This window comes from Panthera pardus, unplaced genomic scaffold (assembly GCF_024362965.1).
Source record: "Panthera pardus isolate Hobbes unplaced genomic scaffold, ASM2436296v1 HiC_scaffold_6, whole genome shotgun sequence".
NCBI classification, from domain to species: domain Eukaryota; kingdom Metazoa; phylum Chordata; class Mammalia; order Carnivora; family Felidae; genus Panthera; species Panthera pardus.
The window spans coordinates 89,008,053-89,034,124 of record NW_026526991.1 but is presented as its reverse complement, the minus strand read 5'-3'; the positions used below and the strand labels follow the sequence as shown (position 1 = coordinate 89,034,124).

The 26,072-nt window shown below is 38.2% G+C and overlaps 1 protein-coding gene and 1 non-coding gene across 22 annotated transcripts in view; both read left to right on the top strand.

Moving 5' to 3' along the window:
- Nucleotides 1-20,945, top strand: part of PLEKHA5 (pleckstrin homology domain containing A5) — a 240,420-nt gene extending 219,475 nt beyond the window's left edge. For all 21 annotated transcript variants that reach the window (XM_019452118.2, XM_019452119.2, XM_053895172.1 and 18 more), the window contains 7 exons: nt 8,421-8,539; nt 12,048-12,257; nt 13,172-13,312; nt 13,944-14,068; nt 16,126-16,271; nt 17,925-18,030; nt 20,077-20,945. In XM_019452118.2, the coding sequence (XP_019307663.2) occupies nt 8,421-8,539; nt 12,048-12,257; nt 13,172-13,312; nt 13,944-14,068; nt 16,126-16,271; nt 17,925-18,019 (836 nt within the window). In that variant the 3' untranslated portion in view covers nt 18,020-18,030; nt 20,077-20,945. The remainder of the gene's footprint in view (nt 1-8,420; nt 8,540-12,047; nt 12,258-13,171; nt 13,313-13,943; nt 14,069-16,125; nt 16,272-17,924; nt 18,031-20,076) is intronic.
- Nucleotides 20,946-24,145: 3,200 nt separating this feature from the next.
- LOC128775218 (U2 spliceosomal RNA) lies at nt 24,146-24,336 on the top strand. Its single transcript, XR_008419858.1, has one exon. It is a non-coding gene; the product is annotated as a U2 spliceosomal RNA (small nuclear RNA).
- The last annotated feature ends 1,736 nt before the right edge of the window (nt 24,337-26,072 follow it).

Genomic DNA, 26,072 nt, shown 5'->3' with positions numbered 1-26,072 from the left:
CAGACATTTTAGCAATAAGCTCAGTGTACATGTTGGCCCAATACATAGACAAATCCATAGTCCCTTATCTGAAACCTGTGGAATCTGATGAGCTTCTTAATTCAGAAATTTCAGGTATTAGGAAGGTAACGTGACCCATATGTAAACCATATATTACATGTCATTTCAGCTAGGCATGAGGCAGCATCCTCTTTTGAAATCAATTAACATTCCTGGAATATTCATCCTAAGTGGGATAAAGACTAAAAAGGTTTATATGCCAAACTTTTGAAAAGTTTTCCATTTCCTGAGATTTGGGGAGAGGGAGGTTTTAAGTTTTTCTGTTTCAGAATTATACATAAAAGATTAAGGGCTGAGGGACACCTGGCTGACTCAGTCAGTAGAGCCTGTGACACTTGATCTCAGGGTCGTGAGTTGGAGCCCCACATCGGACATAGAGTTTACTTAACAAATAAATAAACTAAAAAACAAATTCCATGAAATAATACTACTATGGGTGTACTCTGATTTTTATATTGTATTTTATTTTTACCAGAAACTAATCTCTACACCCAGCGTTGGGGTTGTTAGTTCAACCCTGAGATCAAGAGTTGCACACTCTTCCAACTGAGCCAGACTTTTTTTCTTTTTTTAATGCTGGTCATTATTCAGTGTTGTGAAGAAAAAGGATAGAGGGGGCACTATTCAAGATTAAAAGGTAGAAAAGGCCAGATACAACGCAATACTTCAACCTTGATTGGATTGTGGTTTAAAAAAAAGTCTCAATCGGGGCGCCTGGGTGGCTCAGTCAATTGAGCGTGTTCCCACCCCCACCCCACCCAGCTTGCACTTTCTCTCTCTCCCTCAAATAAATAAATAAAATCCTATATATTTTTTAATAAAAAAAATTTTAAGTCTCTAAAGACGTTCTTGGGACAATTATGGAAACTTAAATATGTTCTGGAGATTATCGACGGTTAAGTGAAATTGTGGTTGTATAGGATAATGTGTAAATGGTTCACCAAAATTTGTGTGTGTGTGTGTGTTCACATACAGTTGACTTGAACAACATAAGTTTCAACTATAAGGGTCTACTTAAATGCAGATTTTTTTCAATAAATGCAGTATAGTACTATAAATGTATTTTCCATATGGTTTTCTTTTAAAAAATTTTTTTTAACATTTATTCATTTTTTTGAGAGACAGTAAGAGAGCACAAGTAGGGGTGGGGCAGAGAGAGGGGGAGACACAGAATCCGAAACAGGCTCCAGGCTCTGCGCTGACAGTGCGGGGCTTGAGCTCATGAAACGCGAGATCATGACCTGAGCCAAAGTCAGATGCTTAACCAACTGAGCCACCCAGGCACCCCCCCATTTGGTTTTCTTAATACGGTTTTCTTTTTCCTAGCTTACTTTATTGTGAGGATACAGTATATAACACATGTACCATACAGAATAATGTGTTAATTGTCTGGTCATCAGTAGGCTGTTAGTAGCTAAGATTTTGAGTAATTAAAAATTATATGCAGGGACACCTGGCTGGCAGTCTGTAGAGTATATGACTCTTGATCTTGGGGTCGTGAGTTCAAGCCTCACATTGGACAGCCCCATGCTGTTAGTGTGGAGCCTGATGCAGGGCTGGAGGTCACCAACTGTGAGATCATGACCTGAGCCAAAATCAAGAGTCTGATGCTTAACCAACTGAGCCACCCAGGTGCCCCAATGGTGCATATTATTATAAATACACAGGAAATATTAAGCTGCAAACAAATGTTTTAGCAGTATAGCTAACTAGATGCCCTGGCCAATCCTCCTATTCCTATAGAAAGTGATTCTAATTGCTGGGTGATACCATTTTAAATTTTTTTGAGAATCTTCAACAAGTTAAGGAAAAGTAAAGAAAGGGACGCTCACCTTATGTGAAAGTAGTGTATTTGTTTCCTTGGGCTGCCATAACAAAATATCATAGACTGAGTGGCTGAAACAACAGAAATTTGTTTTCACAGTTCTGGAGGGTAGAAGTCCAAGATCAGGGTCCAGCTGGGTTTGGTTTCAGGGAAAGACTCTATTCGTGGCTTGCAGATGCTGCCTCTTGCTGCACCTCACCGGGCCTTTCCTCTCAGTACAAGCAGAGAGAGAGCACATGTTAGCTCTCTGATGTTAGCTCTCTTTTTAGAAGGTTACCAATCCTGTTGGATCAGGGGCATGCCTTTATGACCTCACTTAACTTTAATTACCTCCTTATAGGCTCTATCTCCAAATATAGTCACATCACGGGTTAAGACCTCACATGAATTTTAGAAAGTCATAATTCAGTTTGTAATAGGAGGGATCCAATAAGTTAAGTGGAGCACTAAAGTGCCTTGTGCCAGGACAAAGCTCAGATCCTGAACAAATTACAAGTCTTGGGGCGCCTGCGTGGCTCAGTTGGTTAAGTGTCCAACTATGGCTCAGGTCATGACCTCATGGTTTGTGGGTTCGAGCCCCACATCGGGCTCTGCGCTGACAACTTGGAGCCTGGAGCCTGCTTTGGATTCTGTGTCTCCTTCTCTCTCTGCCCCTGTGCCTCTCTCAGTCTGTCTGTCTCTCTCTCTGTCTCAAAAATAAATAAAAAAATTTTTAAACAAAAAACCAAGTCTGAGAGGACACCTCCTCAAGGAAAGCTGGAACCCTCCAAAGGCTGTACTCTCTGTGAAAACTGAGATTAATTAGATTTCATCAAAATTTAAAACTTCTATCCATTAGAATTGGAGAAAATATCATTAGTATATATACCTGACAAAGGCTTCGTATTCAGAATATATAAACAACTCTTACAAATCAATAATAAAGACAACCCAATAAGAAAGTAGGCAAAAGACTTAGACACTTAACAAATAAGGTATACAAGTATATGAAAAAGTTTACAGCTGATCAAGCATAAATGCAGTTTTGATGCAAATTAAAATCATAATTCACACCTTCCGGAATAGCTAAAATTAAGATTACCAAGTGTTTGTTAGGACATAGAACAGTTGGATCTCAAACACAATTCTGATGGTGGTGTAAGAAAGAACAACAGTTTTGTAGTTTCTTAAAAATTGAACATGCAATTATATCCAGCAATTCTCCTACATATTTACCTAAGAAAAATGGAAACATCATTCCTCAAAAAAACTTATACAAGGATTTTTAACCATAGTTTTAATTCATAGTAGATAAAAATTGGAAGCAACCTGTATTTCTGTAAATAAGAGTATGGATAAACAAATTATGCTATCTTCAAACAGTGGGATACTCCTTAACAATTAAAAAACACTACTGATAGATGTACATGTGTAACTTAGCAACATGTATAAATGTGAAAAAAAAATTATATTAAGTGAAAAAAGCTTAACACAAAGGAGACCTAGTGTATGAATCCCTTTATGTGAAGTTTGAGAACAGGCAAAACTCATCTATTGGTGATAGACAACGGAACAGTGGTCGTCTTTGGCAGAAGGGTGGGATTGCCTGGAAGGGAATTTTGTGGGGTGACGAAGATGGTCTTTGTCTTCACTGAGATAATTACACTGGCATATGCATGTGCAGCTAGGGGTAAGAATACATTTATAAAACTTCACCAGTTGTGCACTTAAGATCTATTCATTTTAGTTATACATTTTGCGTCAATAAAACTTGAAGAAACAGTAAAGATAAAGATAAAAACTAGAGAGTTTGCCACTTAACCGTCACTTAAGAGAGTTCTACAGTTTTCAGATAGAAGCAAACTGGTCAGATAGGGAAGGTCTAAGAAGCAGAGAACTAAAATATTGGATACCAATAGCATATAACCAGGACTAATTTTGTTGATATTAACATGTTCTAAAGTCCTTGTATTGTTCCAGAGGATGGTAATGATCATGATTACCTTTATATTTTAATAAGTTTAGTGTACATGCTTAAGGATAAGAAAGAAAAGAAATAGACTTGGGGCGCCTGGGTGGCTCGGTTAAGGGTCCGACTTCGGCTCAGGTCATGATCTCATGATTTGTGAGTTCGAGCCCCACGTCAGGCTCTGTGCTGACAGCTTGGAACTTGGAGCCTGCTTCTGACTCTCTGTCTACCTCTCTCTGCCCCTCCCCTGTTCATGCTCTGTCTCTCATTCTCTCTAAAAATAAATAAACGTTAAAAAAATTTAAAAAGAGAGAGAGCAGGAGCTGGGGAGAGGGGCAAACAGGGAGAGAAAGAGACTTTTTTTTTTTTCCATAGTTTTTGTTTTTTTAATGTTTATTTTTGAGAGAGAGCACACACGCACACATGCACACACAAGTGGAGAGGGGTAGAGAAGGAGAGGGAGAGAGAATCTGAAGCAGACTCCAGATTCCAAGCTGTCAGCACAGAGTCCGACACAGGCCTCAAACCCACAAACTGCAAGATCCCAACCTGAGCCCAAATCAAGAGTCAGATGCTTAACCTACTGAACCACTCAGGCACTGAGAGAGAGAGGGAGAGGGAGAGGGAGAGGGAGGGAGGGAGGGAGAGAGAGAATGAATCTTAAGCAGCATGGTGCTTGATCCCACAACCCTGGGATCATGACCTAAGTGGAAACCAAGAGTAGGATGCTCAACCAACAGAGCCACTGGCAACAAGTGTTGGTTGCCAACATCTAAAAATTGGGACTTTAGTGAAGAAATGGGCAAAAAGACATGAATAGACACTTTTCCAAAGAAGGCATCCAGATTGTTAACAGACTCATGAAAAATGCTCAACAGCACTACATCACTTATCATCAGGGAAATACAAATCAAAACCACAATGAGATACCACCTCACAACTGTCAAAATGGCTAAAATTTACAACTCAGGCAACAACAGGTGTTGGTGAGGATGCAGAGAAAGAGGTTCTCTTTTGCATTGTTGGTGGGAATGCAAATGAGTGCAGCCACTCTGGAAAACAGTTCCTCAAAAAATTAAAAATAGAACTACTGTATTACCCAGGAATTGCACTAGTAGGTATTTATCCAGAGGATACAGGAGTATCCTGTATTCTGATTCTAAGGGGCACATGCACCCCAAGGTTCATAGCAGCAATATTGACAATAGCCAAAGTATGGAAAGAGCCCAAATAACCCATTGACTGGTGAATGGATAAGGAAGATACACACATACATACATACATACATACATACATACATACATACATACATACAATGGAACATTCCTGGGTGATCAAAAAGAATGAAATTTTGCCATTTGGAACAACGTAGATGGAACTAGAGTGTATTATCCTAAGCAAAATAAGTCAAAGAAAGATATCATGATTTCACTCACATGTGGAATTTAAGATACAAAACAAACATAAGGGAAGGGACACCAAAATAATATAAAAACAGAGGGAGACAAACTATAAGAGACTCTTTTTTTTTTTTTTTTTTTTTTTTTTATAAGAGACTCTTAAATACAGAAAACAAACTGGTGGTTGCTGGAGGGGTGTTAGGTGGAGGGAAGGACTAAATGGGCAAGGGGTATTAAGGAGGACACTAGTTGGGATGACCACTGGGTATTACATGTAAGTGATGAAACACTAAATTTTATTCCTGAAATTATTATTACACTATACATTAACTAGGATTTAGATTTTTAAAAATAAATAAATAATAAAAAATTTTTAAGAATTGGGACTTTAGAGGCGCCTGTGTTGTTCAGTAGTTAAGCGTCAGACTCTTGATTTCAGCTCAGGTCATAATCTCAAGGTTCGTGGGATCAGGCCACACGCTGAGCACAGCCATGTCTATGCTAACAATGTGAAGCTTGCTTGGGATTCTCTCTCTCTGTCCTTCCTCTTCTTGCTCTCTGTCTCTCTTTCAAACTAAAAATTTTAAGAAAATAAATAAATAAAAATTGGGACTTCCTAGGTCTTTTAAATACCCAATAGATCTAGGGACTCCTGGCTAGCTCAGTCGGTAGAGCATATGACTCTTGATGTTGAACGTGTAAGTTTGAGCCCCACATTGTTGGGTGTAGAGATTACTTAAAAATTAAAAGAAATCAGTAAATCTAGCCAGAGTGCCCCTATTTCAACAGCACTGGTTTCCTAGACCTAACATCTACCCTCTTCAAATAGCATATGTGGGGTTGGTGGGGGGGGGGGGGGGGGGAGTTGCTGTTTTTCACATGTGTAACATTCTTAATCCCTATGGGCAAAGTATTTAGAGCATATATAAAATAAGGACTACATTTTATGCTTTGATTTTGCATTTTCTATTCCATTCTTTTTTTCTGGTTCCTACATAGTCATAATACCCCATGATCTATAAGGGATAATTGTCGCCAGTCAAGTCTACAAAATTTAGAAATTATTTAATAAGTGAGTTCAACTCATCAGTAGACTTTTTTTTAATGTTTATTTTATTTTAGACAGACAGACAAAGAATAAGTGGGGGAGGGTACAGAGAGGGGGGACAAAAGTCAATGCCATATCTTTACTCATAAAAAATACCTTGTCTGGCATATGTTCTCTGTAGGGTTTGGATTCTTCTTCAGAGTTTTGCTGCTTTTAAAATTTAAGTGTTTTTTTTTTTTTTTTTTGAAAGAATTCTATTGTCTGGTTTTTTTTAATCTTTATTTTTGAGAGAGAGGAGGAGACAGAGGATCCAAAGTGGGCTGTGTGCTGACAGCAAAGAGCCCAATGCAGAGCTTGAACTCACAAACTGTGAGATCACGACCGACCTGCAGATCAGAGCCGAGTGGGGCACTAAAGCGATTGAGCCACCCAGCTGCCCCTGATTTTTTATTTTTATTTTTTATGATCTCTGAAATAAGAGATCACTTAGTGGGGCTTGAACTCATGACCCTGAGATCAAGAGTTACATGCTCTACCAACTGAGCCAACTAGGCATCCCTAGATGTTTGAGTTTTTGTTGTTTTTTTTTTTTTTTTTAACTTATAAGCTCTCACCTGAATAAATTGTCTGAAATACACAGATAAATTATGGTGTAATTTGTGCCACATGACTTAAAGTAGAACTTTTAAAAATGGATCACTAACTGGGATAATAGAGTCTTTCTCTTAGTTTGAACTGCAGAATTACCTATATTGTGTAGCAGTTCAGCACTTCATGTTCTTAAATATACAGCCTTACAATACTCACACAGTTCATAAACAATATTAAAGCCTAAGCTACAGATTGTTTGGTGTGTAAATTAAAGGGACCCTGAATGACTGATGTACCATTTGTCTTTGAGGGAGAAACTAGACTTCTTTTTTCTACTTAGTTGATGTAACTTTAAGTGAGCTCAAAGAGAGTGGTTTGTTTTTTTGTTGTTTTTTTTTTTATTTTAAGTAAGCCATTGAGATTTTAATAATTTGTTCTTTTGCTAGTGTCCTCAGTGGATAATAGTGCATATATTCTACTTAAACAAAATTAATGTGATATAACTACATACATTTTATGTATTAACTTACTTTTAGCTTTTATTGTTGTTGGGTTAATGATTTTGTGTTGTGTGTTTTGTTTTCTATGGTGTGTGTCCATTTTAGAAATTATTGAAAATACAAAAAAGTCACAGTGATTACCTATAGTTAACTGTTGTTAACATTGTTAGTGGATTCTCTTGAGACAGTACAGGGTGATTGAAAAGAAACCAAATGGAAATTAAGGGCATTTAGGTAAATCACTTAACCTTTCTGGGCCATTCCTTTCCTGATCTGCAACATGTGAGAGGATTAAGGTCCTTTTCAACCTCTGAAAATACTGTGAATGGAAAGAAGGCTACAACAGAGAGAAGCCCCAGCCATGCTGCTGATGAGCTACATGGACTTGAGGAAGTAAATTAATGCAGACACTGCAGTTCATTTACCTTCTTTTCTTTAGAAGATTGTTGTGAAGATGTCTGATCCACTGAGTATTACTGATTTTATAATTAAATTTTTTAATTAAAAAAAAGTCTGTAGAACTTTAGACAGAGTAACTAATGGAAGGCTACTACATTTTCCCTGGCTCTTTTTAAACGATAAATCTGCCTTTTGGAGCATCTGGCTGGTTCAGTCGGTAGAGAATATGACTATTGATCTCAGGGTTGTAAGTTTGAGCCCCATGTTGGGTATAGAGGTTAGTTAAAAATAAAATCTTTAAAACAATAAACCAATAAAAATAAATTTGCCTTTTGATTTTGAAAACCTCAGAAATGGAGTATGTCAGGGGCTCCTGGGTGGCTCAGTTGATTGAGCATCCAACTCTTGATTTCACTCAGGTGATGATCCCAGGGTTATGGGATCAAGCCCTGATTGGGCTCTGCTTAAGATTCCCTCTCTCCCACTGCCTCTCTCCCCACCCCCCACCCCCCCCACACACACATGTTCTCTTGCTCTATCTCTCTAAAATTTAAAAAAAAATGTTTTTAATTAGAAATTGAGTACCTCAAAAGAAAGCAATGTTGTGTGAAAGATGTTTTGTAGAACTTACTGGTGTTTTCATTTTTAGGTTCCCATTTTCCTGTTGGAGTAGTTCCTCCAAGGACCAAATCACCAACACCTGAATCTTCAACGATAGCCTCTTATGTAACCTTAAGGAAAACTAAGAAGATGATGGATTCAAGAACGGTATTTAACTAGAAGTTAATCTTTAAAAGGATTCTTAAGGCCTATTTATTGTTTTAATTCCATTGAGGAAATTAGTGTCTAGGGGACAGACCTACTCAATACCTAGTCTAGGTTTGTTTTGATCAGCTTTGACATGGGGTCTTAGTCCACAGTTTGTGGAATCTGTTTTCAGACAGCTGTCCCATGTTACATCTCTTGATACCTCTAAGAATTTCCTTAAAGAGAGTGATAGACATGTCCTATGGTCATCCAAGGTAATGGATTTCCAAGCCAGCCCGAGTTTACAGGGCCTTTCAGCTATGGTAGATTTGGAGTTTGCCAATCCTCTGGTTACTCTGAGAAATGTGAATTGGGATTGGGAAAATAGCTTCTATATTTCACATATTCATCTGAGATCCATTTAATTCAAACTGGCTGTAAACCAGTCTAAGCTTGGTCATATTGAGAAGATTATCAGCATACTTAACTCCTTTTTACCAAGTAGTCTCAAAAATTTGGGGTGCAAAAGAACTTTTACTTTTCATCTTTATAAATTCTATACTTATTTGGTATGGGTAATTTGATAATTTTAAACTATAAGAAAAGAATGAAAAGTACTACAAATGATAAGATTTATGGTTATTCTTGAGAGATATTAAACTACAGGTACGAAGTATATGCCTAAAACATCTGACAAATTTATATACAAGAAGTATAATATTTTAATGAGTACAAAATTATAAAGACCTAGAAAGATAATTATTGTAGAATCAAAATAAATGAATAGCTATATATTTGCGGTCATGGTTCTATAATACTATTGTTTGTTTAGAGGCATTTGTTTACAGATGGAAAGGGTATTTTCTTTGGAAATTGTAATGCTAAAAAAAAATCAACAGAAAAAGGTTTTAAAAATGTATGTTGAGGGGCACCTGACTGGTTCAATTAGTAGAGCATGCAACTCTTGATGTCAGGGTGGTGAATTTAAGCCCCACGCTGGACATAGAGCTTACGTTAAAAAAAAAAAAAAAAAAAGTTAAGGGATCCCTGGCTGGCTTAGTTGGTGGAGGGTAGAGGGTGTGACTCTTGATCTTGGGGTTGTGAGTTCAAGCCCCACGTTGGGTGTGGAGATTATGCATAAATAAATAAATAAATGAAAATACTTTTTAAAAAAGTTAACAGTGTATGTTGAGACAAAGAAGAAAGATATTAGTGGACTTATATTCTTTCTTTTTTTTAATATGTAACTATCTTAAATAGTAGAAGAAAGACTTCTATATCACCAAATACAGGAGTGGGGAAGGGAGTATAGAAGACTACAGTTATGTAATATTGGTACAAAAAAGACCTTTATAAGCAATATCAGTGTCAGAATAAAATACTTGGAGTATAACACAAAATTTCCATAATATATGAGGAATGAATATACATAAGTTATTTTTAAGAGTTTCTTTTCTATGGAAAATATGTAACAATAATTCACAAATATTCTTCAACCCCATAATAATTTTTAGAATACTAATAACTAAAACTGTTATGACATATTCTTTTCCAGTTATCATTAGAGAAAAGATCTAAAAATTAACAATATCTGACCTTTAAAAACAGATTTTTACAGGGGCTCCTGAGTGGTTCAGTTTGTTAAACGTCCGACACTGGCTCCATCATGATCTCACAGTTCATGAGTTTGAGCCCTGCATCAGGCTCTATGCTGACAGCTCAGAGTCTGGAGCCTGCTTCGGATTCTGTCTCCCTCTCTCTCTGCCCCTCCCCCACTCATTTTCTGGCTCTCTCGCTCTCTCTCGCTCTCTCTCACTCTCTCAAAAAAAATTTTTTTAATTACAAATAAATAAATAAAAACAGATTTTTACTATATGACAACTTGAGAAGAAAGTTGCAGTGTGACATTATTGTATAAACGTAGAAAAGCCAGGAAGACTGCATGTTTATTGTTACTAAAAATAAAAGGATAAAATAAGAAACTTTAATAAAATCTGAAATAAAAATAAAAGGAAAGGGATGACTATAGTAGCCAAGTCCCAATCTATATTTAGAATTTACTTTTTTTAATTTTTTTATTGTTTGTTTGGTTGGTGTTTTGTTTTTTCTTTCCAAAGCTAATGTGTTTTATTTTACATATAAATGAAAATCATCGTTACTTCTGCAAATTAAGGCTTTTCAGTTTTCCTCTTTTAGATTTTACTTGAGCTCTTAAAGATATTTATTCTATACAATAGAAAATGGCTCTAGAGCTATCACTCCTGCCCTGCAGGCATTTTCCAGATTGCTCAAGAGAAAAAAGGATCTTAGTGGGTTTGCCTGACATATTGCTTCCTCACGGAAATGCTCATCTCTGCCCTTGGTTTTTTCAAAAGAAAGCAACTTCACCAATATCTCAGTCAGTTCCCACCAACCCAGACCAGAGGGCACAAAGTAACCTATGGATTCTATGCCATAGATTCTAGAATATGTTCAGTCTTCAAATTTTCTATTACATAAAGTAAGCTAAAATTTGCTTGTGACTAATATTGAAGTTCTTATTTGGCATTTTATACCGATATTGTTTTACGTCTTTAATAAGAAAGTGAGATTAAGAATTGGTTGTTTAATTTTTAAATCCTTATTGATCATGAACTGAGGATGTTTTCTCTGTGAAGTCTTTTCACAGTAAATGTTTGACTTAAAACATATGTTTTGGAGCACCTGGGTGGCTTAGTTGGTTAAACGTCTGACTTCAGCTCAGGTCATGATCTCGTGGTTTGTGAGTTCGCCCCACATTGGGCTCATGCTGTTAGCACAGAGCCTGCTTCAGATTCTCTGTCTCCCTCTCTCTCTGCATCTTCCCTGCTGGTTCTCTCTCTCTCTCTCTCTCCCCCTAAACAAATAAATAAACTTTTTTAACAAATTAAATTTTCATTAAAATATATCTTCGGGCACCTGGCTGCCTAGTCAGTAGAGCATGCAACTTTTGATCTTGGAATTATGAGTTTGAGCCCCACATTGGGTATAGAGATTACTGAAAATTAACCTTAGGAAAAAAAATTAAAAAGGAGGGGGGCACCTTTGTGGCTTAGTCAGTTAAGCCTCTAACTCTTGATTTCAGCTCAGGTGATGATCTCATGGTTCCTGAGATGTAGCCCCACATTGGGCTCCGCACTGTCAGCCTGTCAGCGGAGAGCTGCTTGGGATTCTCTCTCTCTCTCCCTCTCTGCCTCTCCCCTGCTCCTGCTCTCTCAACATAAATAAGATTTTTAAAATAAATAAAATAAAGTCTTATATTTACAAACTGTGCCCCCTGTGTTCTCCTAGTTTGAGTTTTATACAATTTCCTGTTTCGTTGACTGTGCATCACCAATCACCAGTGAAGGAAAAAACAGTTTGCCTTTCTGGTGTTAACTAAATTGACACTCAAAGCTCCACTTCTGATTTTGAGAACAAAAGAAATCCTTTCAGAACATTTTTTATCCCAACATACTTTTCAGAAGTTATTCTGTATTGATGTATTCATATGTCTATTTCTAATTTAAAGGAAAGACCAAGAAGTGCAGTGGAACAGCTCTGTTTGGCTGAAAGTACTCGACCTAGGATGACTGTGGAAGAGCAGATGGAAAGAATAAGGAGACATCAACAAGCATGCCTGAGGGAAAAGAAAAAAGGATTAAATGTTATTGGTTCTTTAGACCAGTCACCCTTACAAAGTCCCTCAGGCTTAAGGGATAATCCATTCAGGATTACCCAGGTACATCAATTTACTTTTAACCATTCTTGTGTGTAAATGTAGTATCACTTGAGTCAGGATCTGGAGTTACATGATTGATGGGTTTTCAGATGTCTGCAGTATGGATAGTTATTTGATTTTACCTAATGCCCATAATAATAAGCTAAGACAGCTCAGTAAAGTGGAAATAGCCCTGGGTTCAGAAAACCAGAGCCATCTTACTTGTTGGACATACTTGTACCAGTTGTGGCCTTACTCTTCTCTGCTATAAATCAGATGACACAGCCCTACCCTGTCTACTTCAGAGATACTAAGATACAAGTGCTTTCAGCGAATGTGAAATGCCACGCAAGTTAACAAGATATTCCCCAATTCCCCCTCCAATAAAATGTGCATTACTCTGTGTCCTAATTTAACATGACCTAAATTGTAGCAGGACAGAGCTTCTCAGTAAAAGCATAAGTCTACTATTCCTTACATCCCAACTCCTGCCTTGCAAAGAGACACCATTCCATTTCTCATTGTTTGTTTGTTTGTTTGTTACCCCGATTCATAAATACAGAGATAGCAGACAGGCAGACCTTTTCAGTAGCTTCTGTCTGGCCTGTCCCTGTTAGTAGACATGTACCAGCTGAAAGGGTTTCCCTGTCTTCCTAGAAATCCCCTTTCCATCTAATCAGGAGCATCCAGGCACTGCTACTAAAGATTCAGCAGATTAACCGCTGAAATTACACATTCTTCAAATTACAAAATGGGTGATTAAAAGAGAAAAAAAATGCATGGAATACTGATATATATATTTTTTTCTTCCTATTGGTTTTCATAAGAGAACCTCCTTGTACGTGAAGATCAACCTTTTTTTTTTTTTTCAAAATAACAGATGCTATCTAAAAACTGTACATAGTATGAATCTATGCTATATGTCTTTCGGACAGACTCGAAAAAGGGATGATAACATTAAGGAACTGGATACTGTCATTAGAGAAAATGATGTGAAGCCAAACCATGAAACTCCTGCAGCAGAAATTGTTCGACTAAAAGACAGTGAACCTCAAAATACAGATTTCAGCAAAGAGGTAAAGAGATTACTTTTGAACAGATATTCCAAAGGGGTAGATTTTTGAAGATTAGATCAAGTGGTAAGGTTGAAAATAGTTATGTTTCATTTCATCACAGAGACCCTACGTCTAAGTGAAATAGGTTTTGTTAATTTGAGTGATGTATTCAGCACATCAAAAAATGGGTTAATTGAAAAGTTAAAACATAAGTAAGGCTAGAATAAATTATTGTTAACCCCAGTTAAAGAATCTTATGTCCCAAAACACCTAGCTGTTAGCAACGTGCATCAGCCCTTTAGGCAAATAACTTTTTACTTCCAGTAGTAAAGGATGTTAATATTTTTAGAGGTGCGTAGGTGGCTCAGTCAGTTAAGTGTCCGACTCTTTGTTCTTGAGTTCAGACACCTGTCAGCCTCTGCGCTTCTTAGGGCAGAGCCTGCTTGTGATTCTCTCTCTCCTTCTCTCTCTACCCCTCCTCTGCTGGTGCTCTCTCTCTCTTCTCAAAATCAATAAATAAAACATATAAAAAAAAAGAATGTTAATATTTTTAATATACTTGAGTCTGAATGTGTATTTCAGTAACTATTTGACAGGGTCTAATTTTTTAATACACATTTATTTTTGAATCATTTTTCTTCTTATTCTATAGTTGAAAAGCACTGAGGACATTTTTTCTACAACACTTTTTAAACCTGAACCAAATGGAGTGAATTCTGAGGAAGTGATGGATAAAGAGAGAAACAAAGAGAAAATGTCTGAGGATGTTTCATTCAGGTAATAAGTAATAGGGAAAACAACAAAGGAATCATTCCCCAAATACTATAACTACTTAAGAATGGTGAACTTCAGAGGTGACTGGGTGGCTCAGTCAATTGGGCGTCCTAGGTCATGATCTCGCAGTCCGTGAGTTCGAGCCCAGCGTCAGGCTAACAGCTCAGACCCTGGAGCCTGCTTTGGATTCTGTGTCTCCAGCTCTCTCTGCCCCTCCCCTGCTTGCGCTCCCTCCCTCCCTCCCTTCCTTTCTCTTTCTCTCTCTCTCTCAAAAATAAACAATCATACATTAGAAAAAAGCATGGTGAACTTCAGGGTCAAAAAGTCTTGGATTCCTGTCCCAGCTTAGCTACTTAAGAGCTGTAGGATCTTAAACAATTTACATAACCTCCCTAAACTGCAGGTTCCTTGCTTGTAAAAATGAGGATGACAATAGTATCTATCTCACAAATGTGTTGCAATGATTAAATAAGAAAATACAAGTATAGCACTTATCACTATGCTTCTCACCCAGGAATTCAATAAATACCTTTTTAAAAATGCCAAGAGATGTATAAGGTCTATCAAAGTGAGCCACTTCAGTATTGCCTACATAATGATAGGCAATGATAGACATTGATCAGATATCTAAGTTATCTGATGTGTTCCAAAAATTATAGTGATTTGCTATTTATTGTTTAGCTGCATTTCTTAACTAGCCTTCTTATGTGTATACCCTCAATCTTACCCTCAATTAAAAATCTATGAGTTTATAATGACACAACAACAAAAAATCATTTGTTGGCCACTCTGGACGATGCTAAGGAGTTGACTTCTTATTCCAAAGTCTGGTGCATAAAGGCAAAGAATCAAGTATTTTTCTTGCCTTTCCCAAACAAATTGCAACCAAAAAGTTTTTGAGGAAATATTTTTCTTTTTAGAAGAATTTTATTCAATAAGGAATGAGAGACTTACACTGTCACTGCTTTGCTAGCCTTAAAGAAATAAGGGATTTAGGCAATACTCCTTAATGGCTGGAAAAGCTGTTAGCTGAAAATCTGACAGGGAACTTTATAGTGAGTGGATCAAGCTGATAACCCTTGAACTCACTGATCATTTTCAACATAAAGAATAGAACCTGTTAATGCAATAGGGCACAAACCCCACCTAATGATCTACTGTTTGCCCCTTTCCCCAAAAATCCTAAATCTGCTCAAGCTTCAAAATGCTATCAGTTTATAAAAAATAAGAGGAGGGGCGCCTGGGTGGCTCAGTCAGTTAAGCGTCTGACTTCAGCTCAGATCATGATCTCACGGTTTGTGGGTTCAAGCCCCATGTCAGCTCTGTGCTGACAGCTCGGAGCCTGGAACCTGCTTTGGATTCTGTGTCTCTGTCTCTTTCTTTGCCTCTCCCTCACTCATGCTGTCTCTATCTCTCATAAATAAATAAACTTTAAAAAAAAATTTTTTAATAAAAAATAAGAGGAATAAAATCAAAATACAGAATGTGATAAACTATGTAGGATGGAGAAAGCAGCTTCTTTCACAGATAAGTGGCAAAGAATAAAAAGGATGTGTGTTGTGGGGTATTTTAAAGTTTAAGAGACTTGTCAGGCAAATACAAATGTGGACTTTGGATCTTCTTGAAACATAACTCTAAAATTGGTATAATGAGGCTATCAAGGAAATTTGAGCACTGACTAGATATTTGATGACATTTAGGTATTATAAATACAAACTGAAGTGTTTACAGACTGAATGATTTGTCTGGAATCTATTTTAAAATAATTTGGGGAGTAGGAAACTGGCAGTGTATATGAAACAAAATTGGTAAAACATGGATCATTATTGAAGCTGAGGGTATAAGTTTCATATATTATTTGCTCTGATTTTTTTATGATTAAAATTTCTGTAAGGGGGGAAAAGAAAAGAGATTAATTACAAGCAAAATGTCAGCAGTTACTAAATATGGAGATGGTGACATCCTTTGTGTATGGTTAAAATTTTACATAACAGTAAGTTGGAAGGAAAAAATGTATTGCATTCTGTAATAACAAATTTTAAAATATCTGTTTTCATTAGCCCTCAGGATGAGACACAGATCCCAAATCATAAAGCAGAAAGCCACCCTGAAGAAAATATAAAGGACGATATTCATGAGCAGGAAGAAACTATTGCTTCTTGTGAACAAACTCCTGAGGCTTCTAGAGGAAATCAAACGATGGCAGGTAGATATTCCACATTTCATACTTTTCTCACTGGTGCTTCCTCTGAATTTCTCAACGCATACATTTGCTTTCCCACATGCACCTTCAGGAAGGATGTCACTGGAAAGGAAGGAAAGGGGACATGTGCCTACCCAGCTAGATCCACAGGGTCTGTCCTGGCTTGGGAATCTGTTGCTTCTCTCTCTCTCTCTTTCTCTCTCTCCCTCCCATCTCAACCTTAACACATATACCACAAATTTTTTCTACTAAGATCTTTCAGTACGTGGAAAATGTACCTGCTTCTCTGAGGCTGGACTCTCAGAGTAGTCACAAACCTACCACTTCGGGAGCTGTGTAAGATTTAATATCTAAACTAGTAGAATGACCTTATTTACTCTAGCCCCTGCTAGAATCCACACTTGGACGTTTCCTTGAGAGAAAATCGTGATCCATAGTACGTCAAAAAATAAAAATTTCTATTTTTTTTTTAGAATCTTCACAGATTTTTCTCTTTTTTTCTTTATGATGTTTGGCAAGGGGTTGGGAGAGGGATCATACCACTGGTGCATATTATCAGCCTTGCTTCTCATAGTCCATAAGCAAAAAATCCATTCTTTATTTTTTAATGTTTATTTCTTTATGTTGAGAGAGAGAGAAAGTGGGGGAGGGGCAGAGAGAGAGGGAGACAGAGAATCCCAAGCAGACTCCAGGCTGTCAGCACAGAGCCCCTCACTGGGCTTAAACTCCTGAACCCGTGAGATCATGACCTGAGCCAAAATCAAGAATTGGATAACTGACTGAACCACCCAGGCACCCCTGGAAAAAACTATTCTTAATCCTGCCTCCCTTCACCTTTCTCCCCATCATTTGGCAGACAAGCAAATACAGTGAAATTCAATTATTTGGTACTGTTCTTCTTAGGAGGAGCATTGGATTCTGGCAGAGTATTTTCTGTATCTTACATGCATGTAACATGCAAATTTATATTATGAGTCGTGTTTCCCTGTAGCCAACATTAAGCATTGTCTTTTGCCTCTGTCGCTTATAAGGCAGTTTTTTGTCACTGACCACTTCCTGTTACTGTTTTGGCACGTCTGCGTAAAGTGTGTGGGTGCATTAAAATCACAACATTTAAACTGTTCATACTATTTAGCTGCATGAAACTAGAAAGTCTCTTAAAGTGAGACCCAGCAGTGCCTGGCTGGCTCAGTCAGTAGAGCATGCAACTCTTGATCTCAGGATTATGAGTTCAAGCCCCATGTTGGGCACAGAGCTTACTAGATAGTAGATAGATAGATAGATAGATAGATAGATAGATAGATAGATAAACAGACCCAACAAGAGGGCTTCCCTGACAGACACCTAAAAATTAACCTCAAAGCCAAAAAAAAAAAAAAGACAATAATTTTTTTTTCCAATTTGGTTGAGGTATAATTGACACATAACATTGTATACGATGTTTAAGGTATATAAGGAAGAAGAATTTTAATAGTCTTCAAGAGACATTTCATGCTAAATAATCAATTGCCAATTTAGAAGACAACAGAAACCAAGTACAACTATTAATTCCTTCCTGAAACATGTTCCTATTTTATGGGATCACAACATCAGGATTTCCTTCTTCAAGTGTATCCTAAACATGTTACCTTCTTGCATTCTCTTGGTCTGTTTTAGTGAAAAGTCTGTCCCCATCTCCTGAGTCCTCGGCATCGCCGGTTCCAGCCGCCCAGCCGCAGCTCACAGAAGGATCCCATTTCATGTGTGTGTAGTCTCAGAAAAAGTACGTCTGTTCCCTTTGCGTCTATGCTTTAACTTCAGAGTTTTTAACTTGAGTTGTATTCATTTGTTGCTTTAGTGAACAAAAACTGAGATTAATTCTGGGCCATGCACTAGAGATTGTTGGCAGAGCAAGGAGGCCATGTATTTGAGCCACAGGCACTAACTCAGATCTGCATCAGCCCTTCCAGTGATTTGCTGTGTGACAACATTTTCTCTGTCTCTTATTTCATCGTCCATAAAAACAGCAAAACGGGAAAGGTATAGCCCGTGCCAAGACAGGCCGCACGGGGTTTTGCAGCTGTGCCCCCACTTAGCATTCCTTTCCGTAGTCGGACCTGAGAATTCTGTTGAAGCTATTACATGTTGATCAAGTAATGTTTTTTTACAGTTTGTGCAACCCACCTACCGCATCAGGAGTTTATTATTTTAAAAGGACAAAGAAGTGTTTGTGGTACAGCCAACTACAAGGAATATTACAGTCTTTAAGATCTATCAGAAACTATTTCTAAATAATTAATTTTGTTTAAGTAAGAGAGGTAGCTACTAAAAAAGCTGTGGGTGGATGCAGGGGGAAGGACAGAACCTGACTGAACATTGTGCCATAGACCACAGTTTGGGAACTGACAATAATTTCCTAAGGTCTTACTGTTAACACTTTTATAAACAGTTGCTAAATTTTACTTGCCTTTTGTACTTGTAAATACATACTTTTTTTTTTTTTTTTTACTTTTCAGAAAAGCTTTGAGATGTGAAGCTATTTATGCCTTTTTCTGCATTTTTTTCTTCAGTGTCTATCAGATCTAGTAATGTGTGCATTAGGACTACCAGCACATTTCTGTTAAACAATTATAAGCAACAGAAACACATAGAGACATTATAAGCATTGCTGTTAACATATGCTTTGACTTACAGATTCTCAAATCAGTACAAACACTAAGTTCATCCAGTAGTGCTTATTTTCTAGAATCCACTTCCATTCATACCTTTTGTAGCAACTGTAATCTGTGTCCTTTTTTTTCATCCAGATGGACTTGTGTCTAACTGTCTTGGCATATTTATAACCTCTGTTTGAGATTATGTCTACCTAGAGCCTAGAAGAGGCCTTTGTTTGTTGTCAGTTGGCATTTATGCAGGATTGACATCCTTTCTGGAGTGACAAACCACCTGTTTGTTATAGTCTTACCTGTGTCTTGCCTCTGTCATTCATGCGTTTAAACTTTTAACTTAATAGGTTCTGAAGTGACAGTTGCAAGTAGTGACAAGAATACCACCAGAATAGGAATAGCAGCATGTTTGTGTGATTCCTCCTGTGCGAAGAGCTGATAGATGGCCTCTGTCCATCTTCGTGGAGGAATGTAAATTAAAGTCCACTCTCATTATCTTTGGTTCAATAAACAGTTTACAATTCTCTGTACACAGACCAATGATATGAAAGAATGTTGTCTGACAATAAAGAATATGTACAGTTAAAACTCAAGTACATTTCCGGGTTCCTTAAGTTGTTATTATTGGATTTTGTTTTGTTTTACTTTCACTCTAAGAGCCAGTGGCATTATAGGCTGGAATGGGGTCCAGTTATTGCCGGGTATTTCCTTGTCTTCTGGCATATGGCCAGAACGACAAGTAGCACTCAGACTTGTATTTTTTTATGTCTTCTCGTTGAGTGTATGTCATGTTGCTGACCTAGTAGTTTTGGCAGGACTTTGGGAAGGTTTACAAATGACACTGCTGTGCAGGCAGCTTAATATATTGTTAGATATTTTAGCAAAGTTATGCAAATCTTTGCTTATTTTGTTGATCTTTTTGATTCAGCCATAAATTTGGGTACTCTTTTTTAAAATTCTGAAATGTTATTTAATTGCATCCTTGGCTTGGTAAATTAAACCTACGAAATGACAAGAAACGTCCTGTTGTATTATATTTTAGGATTTTCATGGCCATGCCTGTCAGCTCTGCCGTTGTAGAACATTGCCCTCAGTTACTTTAGGAAATGGTCACTCATTAACTTGCAGGTGTCAAAGTAATTTTCCCTGTCTTTATTTTTCAGCTATCCTGACTTCTGTCAAAACCATTGAAAGCTAAGGACGTGGACCTTCAGCAATGTGAGAAGATATTGTACAGTATACTTTAAATCTATGAAATTCATAGTTCTGATGCTTTTGGCCACAGAGCATCATTTTATCACTTCTGGAAAATGTTTATTCCAAACAGCTTTAATGGCTCATATGTACACTCCGTAATCCTAAGGTTGTTGTTCTGACACCAGCTTGCTGCTATGATTTCAGAGCACATAAGTAAAGGTGCTTTTTTAATGTGCGGTCTACAGCCAGAGCTCACTCAGTTGCTGATTTCCAGATTTTGATGTTTCTAAAATTTAGGTGGATTTATATTTCTTTTTGCTTTTCAGTACATAAATTTAGTTATTATTTCGAATGAAGCTTGTTTTCCTTTTTTTTTTTTTTTTCCTTCCCATTTTTGGCTACTGCAATGCTTTGTTTCACACTTGATTTGTAAAAATTTTATATATATATTTAAAATGTGCCATTTTATTACTGCTAAGTGAAGAATGTCCTGTTTTCTGCTACTATTATTTCTCAGATTGCAGCGTCAGCAGTTACTGCCACACTCTTGTCAGCTTAAACACAAATGTTACCGCTTCCTGTTTCTTAAAGGTACAATTTAAAATGTAGGTATTTTGAAGTACTGGGCTTATACTTCATTGGGATAGATGTGTACAGCAATAAGCAGGTTTTCCAATCCAGTACTTAGTTTGTGTACAAATGTAATTATGTTCATTGTGTATATATTATACAATGAGCACATGTAAGTATTAAAGGCTACTTACTATTGTTTAAATGCAAATGTTCATATCTCATTTCTTTTTTATCATGTTAAATAAATGTTGATGTTCTTAAATCACTCGTGTTAGAATTTTTTGCTCTCTCCCATCTAAAACGGGTACGCCTAGGGGCGCCTGGGTGGCTCAGTCAGTTAAGCATCTGACTACAGCTCAGGTCATGATCTCATGGTTCATGAGTTCAAGCCCCACGTCAGGCTCCGAGCCGTGGAGCCTGCTTCGGATTCTGTGTCTCCCTCTCTCTCTCTGCTCCTCCCCTGCTTTCTCTCTCTCTCTCTCTCTCTCTCTCTCTCTCAGAAAATGGATAAAACATTAAAAATAAAATAAAATAGGTACGCCTGGGTGGCTCAGTCGGTTAAGCATCCAACTTAGGCTCAGGTCATGATCTCATGGTTCATGAGTTCAAGCCCCACATCGGGCTCTGTGCTGCCTTCTCAGAGCCTGGAGCCTGCTTCTGGGTCTCCCTCTCTCTCTCTGCCCCTCCCCCACTCACACTCCATGTGTCGGTCTGTCTCTCTCTCTGAAAAATAAGCATTCAAAAAACTAAAAAAATAAAATGGGAAGACTGTGGGGCACCTGGTTAGTTCCGTCAGTGGAGCATGCAACTCGTAATTTCCGGGCTGTGAGTTCAAGCCCCACTTTGGGTGTAGAGATTACTTGAGAAAAATAAAATCTTTCAAAAAAATAAATAAAATGGAAAGTCTGAGACTCAAGGGACTTCTCTATGAAATAATAGACTGTTAATCGTATTATTGTAGATCACATCATAAAAAGGCCTCTTCTGCCATCCAGTCTGGCTCTCCCATGTGAGAGTCTGAGGACCTTGAGGCTCCGAGAGATACATTGACTTGGCCACAGTCACATTATATGTAATGACAGAGTTTGGACCAGAATATACTTTTCTTTCTTCACTTTTCCTCTGAGGCCATTATTAGCTCAGCACCGCCGGGCAGGTTTTGTTTCCTGAAGTCTTCACACTTCTTTCTGTTTGTCTCTGTTTTTGGAAACCACCTCCAAGCGTTGACACTCTCTGCTCAGTGCATTGGGCCTGGAGAGGCCTGTGTGGAGCGGAGTGTCATTCCTCTGACATGGGGAACTAGAAACTGTTTCATCATCAGGAGTAGGACCCTCAGAGATCATTTTCCCTTACAATACATTCTTTGCAGATGTTCACGCTCTTCAGAATCAATTACATTTTCTTCCCTCTATAACCTTTTGTTCATGCTATATATTGTTCCCAGAGTACAAGGAAATTTGATGCTTTTGGATTCCTATATGAAATGGCTGAAACTAAATTGGCACCGGTCAGTCTTTCTTTTTTTCTTTTTTTCCCATGCTATGGTAAAGAGGATTTAAATTTAATTCAAAATGCAGATGTACAAAAATTCATCTGCTCCAAACAGAAACACACAAAATGAAATGCAAATAGATACAGTCTGTATTGTAGGAGGTGAATGAGAAGAGAGGTTAAGATGGAGAGGGCTCAGCTCTCTGTATCCACGTAAACATGTTTACACACACCACCTTTATCTAAAGACATCATGCCAGCCAAAGTCTTCCAAAGGAAATAGGCAAAAGATTATTCTTTCTTTCCAAGCATGAGATGGTTATGGTTCCAGATCTTTTGTCAGTGGGTTGAGTTACTGTTATTCTTGGGTTTTCCCTTCGGGTTTTTTTGGTAAGGCTTTTTAGGTTTGATTGATGTGTGTATGTGGTGTGTGTCACTTGGCTTTATTAAACACAACATTTTCTGAGCTGTTTCAAGAAGGAAGAACGTCCCATACTGGAATACCTGCAAGCCAAGGGAGTTTAGAAAAAGCAGTACAGAGTACTTGTAACTTTTGTCAACCTTTCAGAAAGCCAGATGAAAATCAGGTGCTTAAAAACTGTAGGTCAGCAAGGGTACCTGTAACAGGAGATAGCAAAAGGGACTCTTCTCCAAAAATATGGACTAGATCAATACTTTCTATCTCACCTAAAGCTTACCTTACTCAACTCCATCTTACTGGAGAGGTGTGCAGAGAGCCCAGGGAGTACAGAGACTCATAGTAAGGAGGGCAGACAAGCCGGAAAGAACCTTACTCCAAATGGGGGTTCGTCACGGGCACCACCCTTCCAGCATGGAAGCAAGCTCCAAAGCTTAGTGTGTGCCTTATTGGGTCGGTTAAACATCACATCCAAGTCCCCCACATGCACCTGCTCCCAATTTATAGAAGGTTGATAGCCATACTTCCATGGTGGTCAGAAATTAAACATAACCATAAACAAGCAATCTGCAAACTTATTTGCACGTCCACAAGAGTGTTTTTAAAAATTATGTTTCCCTTTGCACATTTTAAAATTGACATCTATACTTTTTCAAAAGTTGAAGTTGAAAAGATGCAATTTTTAGCAAACTGTAAATTTGGCTTTGTAAAATAAAATTATTAAATCAGTTTTTTAAATGTGTCCAACAGAATCTAAATACTGTTTTGATAGTTTCATTTATTTGTTTTTTAATTTTATTTTAGAGAATAAGTGTGAGCAGGGGAGAGGGGTAGAGGGAGAGAGAGAATCTCAAGCAGGCTCCACACTCAGCACAGAGCCCAACACGGGGCTTGATCCCACAACCCTGGGATCATGACCTGAGCCAAAATTAGAAGCCAGATGCTCAACCAACTGAGCCACCCAGGCACCCTTCATCATCTTTTTCTTTCTTTTTTTTTTTAACATTATTCATTTTTGAGAGACAGAGCATGAGTGGGGGAGGGACAGAGAGGATGACACAGAATCTGAAGCAAGCTCCAGGCTCTGAGCTGTCAGCACAGAGCCCTACCTTGGGCTCAAACTCAAGAACCGCGAGATCCTGACCTGAGCCGAAGTCAGGTGCTTAACTGACTGAGCCACCCAGGCACCCCTCATTATCCATCTTTTTTTTAATTTTTTAGTGTTTATTTATTTTTGAGAGACAGAGCATGAGCAGGGGAGGGGCAGAGAAAGAGGGAAACACAGAATCTGAAGCAGGCTCCAGGCTCTGAGCTGTCGGCACAGAGCCTGACACGGGGCTCGAACTCATGAACTGCAAGATCATGACCTGAGCCAAAGTCGGGTGCTTAACTGACTGAGCCACTCAGGCACCCCTCTCATTATCCATTTTTAAGAGATGCAAACAAGGGGGCACCTGGGGCTCAATCGGTAGAGCATAACTCTTGATCTCGGGGTTGTGAATTTGAGTCCCACCTTGGGCATAGAGCTTACTTAAAAAAAAAAAAAAAAAAGAATCATTTCTTGGCCTTTTGGCTAATATCAAGCATAGTATCTGTTCGTATCAGTTTGATATCTGAGATGTCATCTATCCGAGAACAGTATACTAAGTGGATTTTTGGAGCAGGGGGATGGAATAGGAGCTTGCTCCGTCCCCTCCGGGCATCGACCTGGTATCGCAGTACCTCTGGGAATGGTGCACTCCCCCGGGGAGCTTAAAAAAAAAAAATTCAATAATTAACTAAATCAATTAAATAGAATTTTTTATTAAAACTTAGCTAATTAAAAATGTATTAAAGTTTTTTTAAAAAAATTTTTAATGTTTATTCATTTTTGAGAGACAGTGAGCAGGGGAAAGGCAGAGAGAGAGGGAGACACAGAATCTGAAGCAGGCTCCAGGTTCTGAGCTGTCACCACAGAGCCCTACGTGGGGCTTAAACTCCCCAACCATGAGATCATAACCTGAGCTGAAGTCAGACCCTCAACTGACTGAGCCGCCCAGGTGCCACCCAAGATTTTTTTTTTTTTTTTAAGATTCTTTTTAAGTAATCTCTGTGCCCAACACAGGGCTCAAACTCACAACCCTGAGATCAAGAGTCGCATGCTATACGCACCGAGCCAGCCAGAAGCCCCAAAAGCTTTTTTTTTTTTTTTTTTAAGTAGTAAATGTTACATTGTTTCTTTTTCTCCTTGAACTTACATTTCCATTGTACTTTCCTGAACATACTTGATCACAACAAATTACCATACGTTAAATGTAATTTTAATTCCATCCATTTCTGTGAGATCTCGTTACTCAGCCATTGTGGCTGTTCACTTTTCACCACGCTAGAGGATTTACACCCTGAAGGGTAAAGGTAAGATTCAGAGAAATAAGGTTTTCATGTGTAAGGGAGAAAGTAGCTAATGCTCTGGAAAGGAGTGCCTTGATCTCAGGAGGCTGAGGGGTGATATGTTTGAGGCAGGAGTTTATGTGGAAGGGAACGTTCTGGGTACCAAGTCCATTGAAAGCATCCTTGCCCACATACCTTCGAAATGTTTCGAAGAATGCATTCCTAGACGATCTGGCCATTAAAATATGTGTTAAGTGTATTCATTCATGCATATGTGGTCACTTTAACCACATAAAGGCTTTATATAGATTTAGCACATGGCAGAGAAACTCACTATTCAACAATTTTGAACAACTATGTATGTATGAGGAATAAGCTGACTTAATGCAGAAACAAATTTTCTGTTATGCTAAAGTAATTTGGAAAGTTTTCCCAGAAGTCTTCCAGAAAAATGGATCACATCCTTCATCCATAACTTGAAAATAAATCTTTGCAGTATATGGTTGGTATTGTAAAAACAGAAACTTTAATTTTTTTAATTTAACTTTTACATTTAACATTAATTTTTTATTTTAAAATAGAAATGAAAAAGCAACCTAAAACATAAGGTGAAAGACTGGGGCAGAGGTGTGAGGGAATACAGCACAAGCTGTTTCATGTAATTCAAGCCTGGGACAACACATTTAAGTTTAGGATAGAACCCCAGAGCGGTGCCTCTCTCACAAGCTCAGTGCCTCACAAACTTCCTGGAAAGTCCCTTACATCCTCTATTAGCTATGTTCAGAGAAGCCTATCTCGTCTACTTGAGGGAAGGCTCATTCACTCCAGCTGCTTCCTAGAAAGGGCTCACCTCCTTTCCTCCAGTGCTGGGAAACAGTGTAAGCAATCGTCCTAGGTTGGCGGGCTGGCTGAAGGGACCTTCCACCACCTCTGTTGCTAGGAAACCCGAGTCCCTCCAGACCCTTTTTTCTGCTACAGGCCCCAATGCGTAGCAGATGGGAGCACAAAGTCTGGCACTGGATTACCTGGATTGGAGCCTAGCTCTTGCTCTTACTAACTGTGTGTCCTTTGGCCAAGGTACTGATCCTGTCTATGCCTAGTTTTTTTCCA